General features: G+C 46.6%; 1 protein-coding gene across 1 annotated transcript in view; it reads right to left on the reverse strand.

Annotated features, from left to right (window-relative positions):
* The window catches only part of LOC147708350 (uncharacterized), a 361,159-nt gene extending 354,819 nt beyond the window's left edge, over nucleotides 1–6,340 (reverse strand). The window contains exon 1 of the mRNA XM_086925726.1: nucleotides 6,138–6,340. Within this exon, the coding sequence (XP_086781852.1) occupies nucleotides 6,138–6,296 (159 nt within the window). The 5' untranslated portion in view covers nucleotides 6,297–6,340. The remainder of the gene's footprint in view (nucleotides 1–6,137) is intronic.
* Nucleotides 6,341–13,410: the final 7,070 nt, after the last annotated feature.

The following is a 13,410-nucleotide window of genomic DNA, read 5'->3' on the forward strand; positions in this document are numbered from 1 at the left end:
GGTGACGTCTGCGGAGTCGCGTGCAATGCCTTGCCTCTATGACGTCGTCCACGTCGGCGCGAAGCTACAAAAAGAATTTCCGAGTGTTGCTGACGCAAGGGGATATTCACAAGGTGAGGAATCCACTGGCAGATGTATCTATCAGAAATTTTGGAATTGCAGATGGGGCACACATTTCAAGCAGACCTGCTGATATGATTAGGACAGGTTCAGCATGCTACCAGATAGAAGGTGGAGGGGGTCACTTTGGGAAAAACCAAAATTCTGTTTTGTCAGAATTTAGTTTTAAACAATTTGCATCCATCCAAGTTGTGACTGCTCTAAGACATTCTTTAAAATTGTGAAAAGCTAAACTGACTTAAGGTATGATAATTTGGATATACTGGTCCAAATCACAAGCTGAATCATATTTGCACAACCATCCATGTTGGTTATATGTGGAAATATCTACTGCAGAAACATCATGCTGCCAAAATATTGAGGACCAAAATATAGTGTCTGGATTTAAGAATAGTAAATCTTTACTTACCAATTATCTTCTCAAAATTTCGACCCTCAATATTTTGTATATAATAATCTGGTAGCACGATATTCTGAAGTCAAAATTAAGGTGGAGTACCTCTGTGTTGCAGTAAAAAAGAAATGGATGAGAAATTCTGTGCAGTTGGGGAAGAGTTGTCTGTCACAAGATATGTGGCCTGCGCCCAACCTAATTGGTTTGTCCCCTTTCATCTTGCCTCACTGACATTCTCACTGGACATACACACAACCCAACTGCAGTGACACTTCTGGACAGACAAGCACACTTACTGCACACTCAAACAACCCCATTGCATAGAAACATAGCTACACTACAGCTGCATAGGCTCATGCATCACTGAATGGACACTCACAACCCCATGCAGGACCACAACCCAAAGCGGAAGATCTACCCCCGCGAAGACTTAGACACCCACTATAGATCGACCCAAGTACTTCATATTGACAAGCAGTACCTAACATGAAAGGTTTGAATAGCATGTGTCTAACTTAGTCCAGACTGTGGCAGAGATACTGTCTGCAAAGATATCCACGGATTTCCAAAAAGGTGGAAGAAGCCACTCCTTTTCTACTCTAAGGAAGGACATTCTACAAATGTATAAGAAATACAAATGTATGTTGCAGATGGGGAAGGATTCTAAGGAAGTTTTGGATTAGGTGGCAGTGATGCCCAGCATAGGTCCATGAGGGGAGTCCAGAATCCATGGCCAGACTTTCAGAATTTCCATTGACTATTCAAATTAGTTCCAATGAGATTAAAATATTTTGTGTTTATTGTGAGAAGTTAGCCTGGCATATGATGTCCACTAGTTCTAGTGGGCACCTTGCACCAGTCTAATCGACCCTTATTGATGGTGGTTGTAAAGTCAACCTTATAGAAAGCTATCCTAGTGGTAGCATGGACCAGCAGTCAATAGGCTAAGACTTCAAAGAGCATGTGAAGCAAGCTGTTTTACCAATTATAATCCCTTGAATACCAAATGAAATGACACCACACAAGGTATATTTCAAATATATATGTATTTATTCTAAACACAACCCCTCTGCACTCTTTATGAGGTCAGAGGTAAAAGCACAATACAAGTTACTTAACAAAGCATACGATAAGTTGCACAATATACAGTAATGCCCTATGGGCCTCACAAACCATATACTAAAATAGTGGTATAAGAACCACGACAGAAATAGTAAGTAGGCCTAGGGAATCGCTGGGGCTAAACTAAACAACCAAAGGTTAGGAAGTAGGAGACCCACGGGAGACGCGTGCAGTGTCTAAACACAGTCTCGAGTTACCATTGACTTATAATGGGAAACGTAAAAGTTACAAAGTTACTGTTTAAGGGCACTTCCGGATGGACTACGACAAAACCCCTTTAGACTAGGACACTTCAAGAGTCAAGACCCACGGGAGCACCGGAGTACTCGTGTTACCTCACCCAGGGAAGCAGGGTGCATAGGTGCCTTTTGGTGTCGGGTTTCGTCGAAGTTTTCTATGGAGATCTGCAAAGAAGTGCTGCAGGCGACCAGAGCAAAAGTGTCCGGGTGGATCCAAGGGTGAATCGAAGATCTGAAGAACCTGAAAGCAGAGTGAACAGAGTCTGGGTCACTAGCCAGTAACCAGAAAGGTACCAGGAAGGAACCAAGCGATGTCGCGATGATCTCAGGTGAAGAGGTGAAGCTTATCTCTGCAGCTACGAGAACCAGGAGGTGTTGACTACAACTAGGAGCTGAATTCGAGCTGTCCCGCGAAGGATCTAGTTGACCGCGGTGTCGGTATCCGGATTGGACCCAACAAGCCTTGGCCACTGCAACCCATGCAGGATGTTGAGATTGGCTCTGCTGCAGACCAGCAAGGTCTGTGGTGCTTCTCCTTTGAAGGGAAGCTGGAGCAAGCCTGGAGCAACAAGAAAAGCAGTTTAGTTCAAAAGAAAAGTCTTCAGGGGGTTCACTAGCCAATGGACAAGGAACCGGGAAGACGTGTCGAGCTGAAATGCAAGAGCAGGCCCCGAGCAGCACTCGTGGAGTCTGGAGGGCTGAGCTTCGGTGCAAATGGCGCTCGGGTCTGGGGCTTCTCATGCCCCAATGCACAACTGCAAGTTACCGCGGGAGTCGATGCAGTAAGCAAAATGCAGGATGTCCAGGAGTTCCGGTCCCACGTCTCTCGTGTCCGCACGGGTCTCAGCTTTGATGTGGTCATCGAACAGGGTCAGAGATGTCTGGAAGTCCATGTCCTGATTTGCAGAGTCTTCGAGTTCTGGCGGGAGCCTCGACAATGCAGACCGGCAAGTTACTGGTGGTGCCTGTTTGCACAGGGTGGTCACTCCTTGACCCCAAGGGAGATGTCTTCCGTCTTCCAGTCGAAATGGAATGTCGAAGGTCCAGGATATGTCTTGCAAAGATTCGTCCAGGGTAATCTAAAGTCCTAGGGACGCAGCTCCTATACTTATACTAAGGTTAGGGGCTGGACTGCCTGGTAGGTCCCTCCTATGGGTGGACCTGGGAAGGGGGTGGTTACACCCCTTTCCCTTTGTCCAGTTTCGCGCCAAAGCGGGGCTGGAGTGCCCCAGCAACTGGTTTGAACCGGGCTATGCATGGAGCAGCTTCTGTTCCCCAGGCAGTGTCTGGATAAGCATCGGCTGATGCAGCCCTCCCTGCCCCAATACACAAAACCCTGTCTGGGGAGGTGCTGGCACCTCCCTGGACAGGAAACCTATTGTCCAGGCCTCCCATGCCGGAGTTTCGTCCAGCAGCAGGAGGTCAGACTTGTGTCTGTGGCAGCAACATTCATTTTGTGATGCAGAGGCTCTGTTTAACTTTAACCGGGGAAACCAGTAACTACAAGTCTTCTCCCTCTAGAAGGGTGGAATGCTACCCCGCCACCAGGACTGGTGGGAAGGGGGGTAGTATTCCAAAGTGTTTGACACCTTACACAACATGTTTTGATAAAGCCAAACCAAAGTTAGCATTAACTGCGAGGATTATAATGCACTTAAGAGTATATGGTATGGCTATATCATAGAACAGCTACAAGGAGATGGTTCCGAAAGCTGCAGAGGGGCTCAGCTCATGCTAGGGCACCCTCTCACATAAAACCAAGCACTCTGCCTCCAGGATTGTTAAGGCCTGCCATAGGAGTGACTTATAGGTTACTATGTGTCTATATATAAGGTAGATATTGATATACTACATCTCAGTTAGAGGTGATTACACCACCCTACCCAGACTGTGTGAACAGATCTCTTGGTGTCAGTTTGGAGGGCCAGCCAGGGGTGGCATAATACATGCTGCAGCCCCAGGTAGGCCTTGGATACACCTATGCACTGAGTACCTATGGTACTTTATACAGGGGCTCACAGAGGTGACCCAGTACCCAATCTGGTATGTACCTAAAGTACATGGTATCAATTTAGAGAGAGAACAGCTAGGCTGTGGGCCTGATTAGCAGGGCCACAGCCAGTCTAAAGTCGAAAAACCAGAAAATCACAGCAAAAAGTGGGGGTGACCATAGGAAGCAGACCCTACTCTCCTACACAACCCCCTCCCCCCAAACGCTGAGCCCGTTGCTATTTAATGTGTATTTGACTCCCCTGATAATGATGGCGGAACAACTGGGGGCCAAAATTATAGCCTACACCTATGCCTACGCCTACGCCAATGACACGCAATTGCTGTTTACGTGGCCAAGTGCTGACCTGGACACGGGCACGATTCGGTCCTGTCTTTCCTCTGTCTTCAACTGGTTAGCTGCCGCCCAGCTGAAATGCAATGAGGATAAAACGGAAATCCTATTGTATGGTGAGTTTCCTCCTACATTCAGAGAATTACTTTGGCCGACTGGCTTGCCATTACCCTGCTCGGTTAATATCCTGGCTAAGAATTTGGAAGTCTGGTTCGGGGAAGATCTTTCGTTCGAGGCACATATTAAGAAACTGACGGGGGGTGCTTCGGCACCCTCAAAGCGATGCAGAAGTTTTTTCCGTATCTTCCGTCTACAGCGAGAGAGACAGTAGCAAGAGCATTAATTCTTTTGCGCCTTGATTACGCCAATGCTTTGTTGGGTGGATCTCCGGCCTATCTGGTGGGGCCCCTCCAGGTAATTCAAAATGCTACGGCCAGACTCTTATGCAATATTTCCAGCCGCATGAGTGTCCGACCCATTTGCAGAGATTACACTGGCTGCCAGTGCAGCAACGGATCTTGTTTAAAATACTCACTCTGGCCCATAAGTCCATTAATGGCCTCGGCCCTGCATATCTGATGAAACGATTCTGCCGTTATTCTCCTAACAGACAACTGCGCTCTGCCACCCAACATCTGTTGCAGGTCCCACAATTCCGGCGATCTCGGCTGGGTGGGCAGTCGATTGCGGTCAGAGCAGCGTCGGCTTGGAATGACCTTCCTCTGGCCCTCCGGTCGAATTTGAATTTTGGTCCTTTCAAAAAAGCTCTGAAAACTCATCTGTTTAAAATGGCATTTTAGGTTCTCCCCGTTGGCCCTATTCTTCTGTTCTTCTCTTTTGGTCACTTCGCGCCAGGATACTCCGGTAGTAATTGAGCACGGTATAAAAGAGCATATAACATAACATAACACTGAGCATGGCAGCCAGGTTACCCGAGAAAAGGCTCACTGCTAGAGCAAGTGATGGTAGGCAAAAGATAACTATAAATAAATCCAACTTACCCGACCTCGCTAGGCAAAAGGTCTGCAGACAAAGAAAGAAAAGAAAAGGCAGTCCTGGTGACGTACTTCCTCCTTTATGCAAGGATGCCGAGTAGGCAATGCCATATTGGGGGAAGTATTTGATCTCACCTAGGTAATAGGTTTCTGTGGAGCAGATGAGCTGCTCTTGTGTAAGTATTGGGATGACAGACAGTAAACAGTAAAAACATTTATGTGATCCAGACCTCAACTGAGATCAACAAATACAGAATTAAAATAATTTTAGATACTCATAAAAATGATTAGATAAAAAACTTTTGCTTTTTAGGCTCACTACAAGATGGTACAGTAGCAATATTCTACCACCTACTCAATCAGCATTCGATAGTATTGGATATGGTATGGGATGAGAATACAGATGAGGAGAAAATGCTAAACATTTACTTTGTTTATATACGGGATTGATTAATATCCTAAAACAAATTCCTTAAATCATAATTGGTGAATCCTGGCTCTTATTGTGGAGTCATTTTGGCTTCGTTTTGCTTGCAAGAAAGTGTCCCCGTAGCCGTTGAAATGTCATTCATAATTACAGTGAAATTATGAAAATGTCACATACAGCAATCTGAAACTTTGGCAGCTATGAATGAGACTCCGATGGAAACACTTGAGACCTGGCACTTTATCTTTTTACAAATTAAGTACTGGACAGGTGGGCACAAAAAGGGACACAGACAAGCAGGCGAGTGCTGGAAGTATTGGTGGATTTACCAGGCTCTTCCTGTGTTAAAAGAAAACATTCTAAATATATAGTCCCTATTTGTGCCCACCTGTGTGCAGTGCTTAATTTGTAAAAAAGATTAAGTGCCAGGTCTCAAGAGGTCTGTGAACTATGTATTTAAGTAGCTTTCATTCACGACCGGATCGCCATGACTTACCGAGTTCGAATCGTCGAACATGCTTGCCTTGCGTCTCGACATCTTTCTAGAATTTTCAACACTACCCGTAACCAAAAGGCTACGAACAAGCATGAGGCGAACAAGGCTACAAGAGTCGGTTAAACTGTCGCACACGAACTTTGAGGTGGTTTGCGGCATATTGGTGCGAGATGGACTTGGTGCCTGGAACAGTGGCGCGCGAGTTCCTCCTTTGTTTCTTCAGTCTCTGCCGTTTTTACGTTACCGCACCCTGAGTATTTGGTGTCGTAGCTTTCTATATTTCGGCAGCTCTGTCCTATTGGCTTGCTCGGACAGCTCTTCAGTAGCCACACCCTCTCAAGCTCAAGGAGACCCTTCTCATCGCTGCCGCTGCAGGGACAGACAGGAGCAGTCGAGCTCCGAGCAAGACTTCAGCTTAGAAAATGCATACACCTGTTAAATGTATATATGGCTCCTCAGTTAGGGTCTCTCGAAAGCGCTGAACTGGCCTGATTTGTTTATCTTGCCATCAGCAGTGAACACAGCAATGACAACCTTGTGAGACAGTCACAGTACACAAATATAGCTAATAAAATGTTAAATAAACGGGGAAAATTAATTGAAATGGAAATACATGAAACCAAAGGGAAGGGAAACAAAGGAACAAAACAGTGCCAATAGCTTGAAGGAAATATGCAACATGAAGAGCATAGCTGTCAAGGTTTCAGTTTGAATAGCTGCCAAGGTTTCAGATTGCTTATGTGTGACATTTCCATAATTTCAGTGGAATTATGAGTGACCTTCAACGACTATGAGTGACACTTTCTCGCAAGAAAAAATCAAGCATATCAGAAATCACATCCATTTGAGCAACGAGAAAGTCAAAGAAGATCTGAAAACTGCTATAAAAAAAAGAACCAGAAATGGAAGGGCACTAAGGAGTCTGTCCAGGGTCTCTCTCCATGTGGGACCCTAATGTAACCAAACTGAAACCGGATCATGTGAGAGAGGCCCCAGCCTGGATCTCAGCTGCCTCAGCCTGTTAATTAATTATGATAATAGTACTAGTCTGTACAGCGGACAGACTCACTGACTCGGAGCGTGGCTACAGCACCAGGCAAGCCTCAGAATTTCGCAAATACATAAGTCACCTCAAGTCTTATCCGAAGCATTAGTAAAGCCATTGATGTACTGTAGTTTGTATCCTCTCAAAAAAGCATAAAAAGTGTCAATCAGTAACGGGAAAGGGGAATCATCCCTTAAGGATTAGAACCCTCACTCACCCGAAGGTGACATGCTTCATCATATGGGTCCTCCTTACCAGTGAAGAATTCCTAGTCGACACTGGGAGCTACGACATCGTGTTGATTATGAAGGAGCTCAGAGATGTTTTTATTTTAGGGGGTAAGGATGGATACTAATTTCCATATGAGAGAATGGTGGGTGTTGTGAGGTTGCAGCGCCGTGTAAAAAGATGGGGTGAAAAAGTGAAATTTAAAACTGTCTAGAATAGATGCACTAACATCCGTTTTATTTTTGTGCTCTACCTGGCAGAGTTAAAATGTAAAGCAACACAGTGGTATGGATTTATAACCACTGTCACATTAAGGTCAACATGTTTCAGCCCAATGATTAGATCCCTGTATCGTTGGCTTTCTTCAGGACCAGTTGTTAAAGTATTGCTGCTGCTATAATTTGTGAAATAATAATAAGATATTTATACAAAACCAGTATTACTGTGTCTTCTTTTCAGGTAATACACAGGGTATCTGTATTTTCAGAAGAGAGGAAAAAGAGAGAACAACCAAACCAAAATTACCATAATTGTCATGCTGGCTAATGATTTGTACATCATTCCAATATCAATAGCTTATATGTGCTCTGATTAGTCACAAAGAACTTGGGACTTACCCTCCAAAGTAGGATAGCCCTGCCTCAGAATTACCAATGTCTGTCCTTACTCCTGTGCAGATATTTCGACACTTGACAGGTGGAGCAAGGCCAACCTTGGCATTTACCCTGAATTTAAGGAGTTTGTTCAATATATTCTGGCAAACCTCGCTTCTCTCCCTAACTGTGAGAAAAGGCGAGGGTCACGCGGCCGAGACAGAGCAGCCCTGATGCGGCCTGCAGACAGTGCAGATTTGTGAATTTGAAATCATGATCAATCAGAACTTGAAGATACCTCGTTAATGAGGAGACAGAGCAGACCTGCATGCAGATTTTAACTAGTTAGTAAATCTGAAATTATCGATGCTGTAGATCTGTAGTGGTGGTGCGCGGCGCAGGCCATGTGTGGCTGAAGTTAACAGCGTACACTCAAAATTAAGTAGTGACCGCAGGCTTCCTGGCATCAGCGTGGGCTCAAAGTACTTACTTTTCACTGACTGCGCCGGTGTCTCTATCTGCAAGTGCGTCCCCGGTCTGGCGGCCGCGGTGGTGAGCCGCACGGGTCCCGCAGCCGCACAACTGCAGCACTGAGTTCATGATGCGCGGCGGCGGCAATCAGAGCTGCTGAGAGTGAGCTGAGAGTGAGTGTCACTCACTGGTGGTAGATGCTGGCCAGGCTCCAGCCGCTGGCCGGGTCCAACGTGTTAATTTATGCGCACCAGGAGTACTCACGGTGGACGCGACTCTCAGATTTGAGTCCCTCCCGCTTCTGACCAACAACCTCACTTTCTTCCTCCTCTGTTCCAGGACGTGACAGAGCGGCAGAGGACTTCGCATTCAGATATTCCCCCCCATGGTGCCAAAAGACAGTGGCAACCACTGCTGAGGGCAGGCCCTCCCCTGGGTCTCGGTAATTCGACAGTCAGACGCCGCGGGCAGATTTGTAACATTGCAGCACAGTGCACTCTCAGCCAGACAGCTGAGACAAGATCTTTAACTGTTACTGAGCCACTGCAGCTAGTGCTGGCAAGTCTGCCGAGCAGCACAGAGCCGGTGCAGCCACGCACAGGTCACAGTCACCCAGTGTCAGAGTGCCATTAAATGCGCAACAATGCATTTTGGTGCGGTGATGTGGAACACCACACTGAAATGCATTAGGGTCACACACCTGATTCGTGATACTTGGCAGGACTGAGTTTGCATATGTGTGACATTTTCATAATTTCAGTGTAATTATGAATGACAATCAACGACTATTAGTGACACTTTCTCGAGAGCAAAAATCAAAGAATGAAGACTTGGGAAACATAGAAATATCAGAAATTACACCGAACAACGAGGAACTCTAAGAAGACCTTAAAACTGCTGTAAAGCACCAGAAATGGAAGTGCACTAACCGACATAATACAGACATTGAAACTCATCTTCAGTGAGTGCTCTGCTGTTGGACTCACCTGTGTCATGAACATTGAATCAGCCTCTCTGCAGTGCCAGGCTGAGGGAAGTCAGAGAGTGCGACTTTGGCCCATGTTCTGCAGGGGTATCAGTAGGGTGATTAACTGGCATGAGTGCAAATTCTGGATGGTAAGTGTAAAAATTCAGGACAAAGGGTCAAAATTCAGGACAGAAGGTCAAAATTCAGGACAAAACTTCGGGACAAAAGGTAAGTTTACACATCAGAGGAAGTTGCGAGATATCAAAGTAAGTAAATAGACAACCACTTAAGTACAAGTCAAAATAAGTTTATATTTGGTTGAGACAATTGTGCACTTCACAGTTTTTCGGTATGTGCGCAGCTTTGAGCAACTGTGTAGGTCTTTTTGTGGTATTTCTTATGATAATAATCTGTTTTTATGGTTACTTCACTGGGTTGTCCAGTTTGATATTTTCTTTAAAACTCATGGTCCTGAGCAGACATGATTGGTGAGCGAAGTGGTCAGGAAGATCTGCTTGGATAGACTTTGTTACTAGCATCACATATCTGAGTGCCAATGTGAGATGTGAGATTGCTGTCATGAAACCACAATTTCAGAGTACATCAGCTGTGGATGTGCCAGTCCATCCCTACATCCATGAAGTGTTGAAAAGTGAGTGAAAGGATCCTGATCGTATTATGATTCCCCGGTTCATGCTAAACTGTACCCTCTTCAAGACCTGTCAAAGGACTTACCGGACTTCATTCCAATTGATTCTTTTGTAGCTAGTCTGGTGGGTCAGACTTCATTGACTGAGGATGCAGTTATTAGGGATCCTGTGGATGCTTCCCTTCGGAAGGTTTAATCAGGTTTCCTTTTGACCCTATGGGCTGGCATTTATGGTACTTAAGCTGCCCAAGCGCTGATTTCCGATATCAAGGCTCTGTATCAGTCACTGGATGATACATCTGACTGTTCAGGGATTTTGGAGTATATCAACTTACAAGTGGAATTCCTTTCCGATGTGTCCTTTGACATGGTTAGGGCTTTAGCCCTTTCTGGGGTGGGGGGGGGGGTCTGGTCTGGTGGCTCACCACAATCTGGTTTTGAAGGACTGGAAAACTGATTACGCTTGTGAGAAGTTGGCCTGATATATAATGTTTCCAATTCTGGAACCCCCTTGTATCAGTCCAAACAATCCCTTATGGTGTCTGGTTGTAAGTCAACCTTATAGACAATCTATCCTAGGGGTAGCATGGACTAAGCAGCCTGAAAGGCTAAACTCAAGAGATCGTGTTAAGCGAGCTGTTTTACCAATCACAATCCTGTAATATCAAATGAAAGGACACCACACAAGTATATATTATAAAAATATATGTGTTTATTACTAAAATATTCCCCAGTACTCTTTATGAGCAAAGGGGCACAAGCGTTAAATCAAAAGCACAGTATAACATATGAAAGTTGCACTATTATGGATGAGGGCGGGTGGCCACTCAAACCATATATTAAGAAAGTGGTATAAGAGATACCAATCGAACAGTGGTTAGGCCTAGGGCCTAGGGAATCGCTGTGAGCAGTCGGGACAAGCAATGCTGAAGTCGGGAAAAGCCCGCAGGATTCGGGTGCAGCGCTTAAAGCACATGCATGCACCAATGCAAAGTCAATGGTGCGTAAAAGTTAGACAAATAGAGTTTAAGTATACTTCCGCTGAACCTAGAAGGACAAAACTTTAGACACAGACCCTAGAGGTGTGTACCAGTGTGGGAACACTGGCATTGCTGAGTTACCTCACCCACAGGAAGCGGGTGCATAGGGTCTAAGTGGCGTCGGGATTCGTCACGCAGGTTGTTGGTGCTTGAAGCTGAAGATGCTGCAGGCGATGTGAAGGAGAAGTGTCCAGTGTGATCCAAGGGTGGATCAGAGTTGTAAAGTACCTGAAAGCAGAGGGGACAGAGTCTGGGTCACTCAGCAGTGACCAGGGTGGAACCAGGCAATGTCGGGCGCAATCAGGTGGTTGTTGAGGAGCTTCTCTCCGCTGCCATGTGGGCTCTGGGGCATCTGCGACGTCCAGGAGCGGGTCACAAGCTGTCCCACGCAGGCTCTCACCGTCGACGCTGTCGGCTTCAAGATCGGAGCAAACAACACTGGGCAAGAGCAATCCACGCGGGATTAGAAGATTGCTTCTCACTCGGACCAGGAGGGTCAGAGCGGGTGCTCCTTTTCAGAGGAGCGTGTGCAAGTCTGGAGCAACTAGAATCACAAGTTGTATTTAGGTTTTCGCTGGCACAGGGGCCACCAGCCATCTGGCAAGTGACCGGGCCAACGCGTTGAGCCAAAGAAAGCAGAAGGGCCCCACGCAGCACTCGTCGAGTGTAGAGGAGTGAGCTTCAGTGCAAGAGTGGCTCAGGGTTGGGGCTTCTCAAACCCCGGTGTACAGCTTCGAGGGTCACTCATGGGCTGCACAGTCAGCATCTCGTGGTCTTTCCAAGATGGCGTGCCCCACGCTTCCGGTCGCCTCCACAGGTCTCAGCTCTGCAGGGACTGTGGATCAGGCGGTAAGAAGGCAGGCAAGCTTGATCTCGTTGATCTCTGTCGCTCGAGTTCCGGCGGGAACTGCAACAAAGCAGATGTCGAGGTGCTGGATGGTGCCTGTTTGCACAGGGTGGTAACTCCTTGACCACAAGGGAGATTCTTCAGTCTTCTACGTTGAGTAGGATGTCGAAGGGTCCAGAGTTTTGTTTCAAATGTTTCATCAGGATAATCTGAGTGCGTTGGCACTGCTCCCATTCTTATACCAATCTAGGGGTCTGGATTACCTGCTAGGTCCCCTCCTATGGGTGGGACCCAGGAAGGGGGTGGATACACCCCTTTCCCTTTGATCCAGTCCGCGCTGGGACTGGGGCTGGTGTGCCCCAGAACCGGTTTGGCCGGATTATGCAAGGGGAAGCCTTGTGCTCCCCAGGCAGTGTCTGGTTTCTTTCAAACCTCCCTGCTACAATCCACTATCTCCTGTCTGGGGTGGTGTAACACCTCCCTGCAACAGGAAAGCCTTTGTCCAGGCCTCCTCTGCTGAGTTTCGGTCAGCAGCAGGAGGTCAGACTTGTGTCTGTGGCAGAAGCATCCATTTTGTGGATCTGAGGCTCTTTTAAAAATCAACTGCGTTTCAGTAAAGTAACATGTCTTCTCCCTCTAGAGGGGTGGAATGCTATTCCCGTCGACAGGACTGTCGAGGGGATAGTATTCCAAATCGTATGACACCTTACACGACATGTTTTGATAAAGCCAAACCAAAGTTGCTATGTAACCGCGAGGATTATAATGCACTTAATAGTATATGGTATGGCATTATCCCGCAACAGCTTAGGGAGTTGTTCCCGACAGCTTCAGACAGGCTCAGCTCATGCTAGAGCTCCATCTCACATTAAACCATGCACTCTGCCTTCAGGATTGATAAGGCCTTCCATAGGAGTGGCTCACAGGTTTATATGTGTCCAGCTATAGGTTTAGATATAGGTATACTATATCTAAGCAAGGGGTGATTACACCAACTTGCCCCAGCTGAGTGATCAGCCAGTTGTGTCAATTTAAGAACCAGCCAGGGGTGGCAAAAGCTATGCTTCAGCCCCTGGTAGGCCTTGGTGGCACCTATGCCCTGAGCACCTATAGTGCATGGTACAGGGGCTGACAAGGAGTCCATTTCCAATTGGGTTATGTACCTATAGTACATGTATGTGAATTTAGAGAGAGAACAGCAGGCTGGGGGTCTGATTAGCAGGCCCACAGCCTCAGTAAGTCGAAAACCAGTGAAGCAAAAAGCAAAAATTGGGGTGACCATAGGATAGCAGACCCTACTCTCCTACACAACCCCCCCCCCCAAACGCAGGGACATTAAACTTAACCTTGACCAGATAAGTCTTCATGTTCTAAGTGGAAGTACCTGGAGAGACCATCTGCAAAACCTGGTCAGTCCCTGGGCGGTGCTCCAC

The sequence above is a fragment of the Lissotriton vulgaris genome, chromosome 6, assembly GCF_964263255.1.
Source record: "Lissotriton vulgaris chromosome 6, aLisVul1.2, whole genome shotgun sequence".
In the NCBI taxonomy this organism is placed as follows: Eukaryota; Metazoa; Chordata; class Amphibia; order Caudata; family Salamandridae; genus Lissotriton; species Lissotriton vulgaris.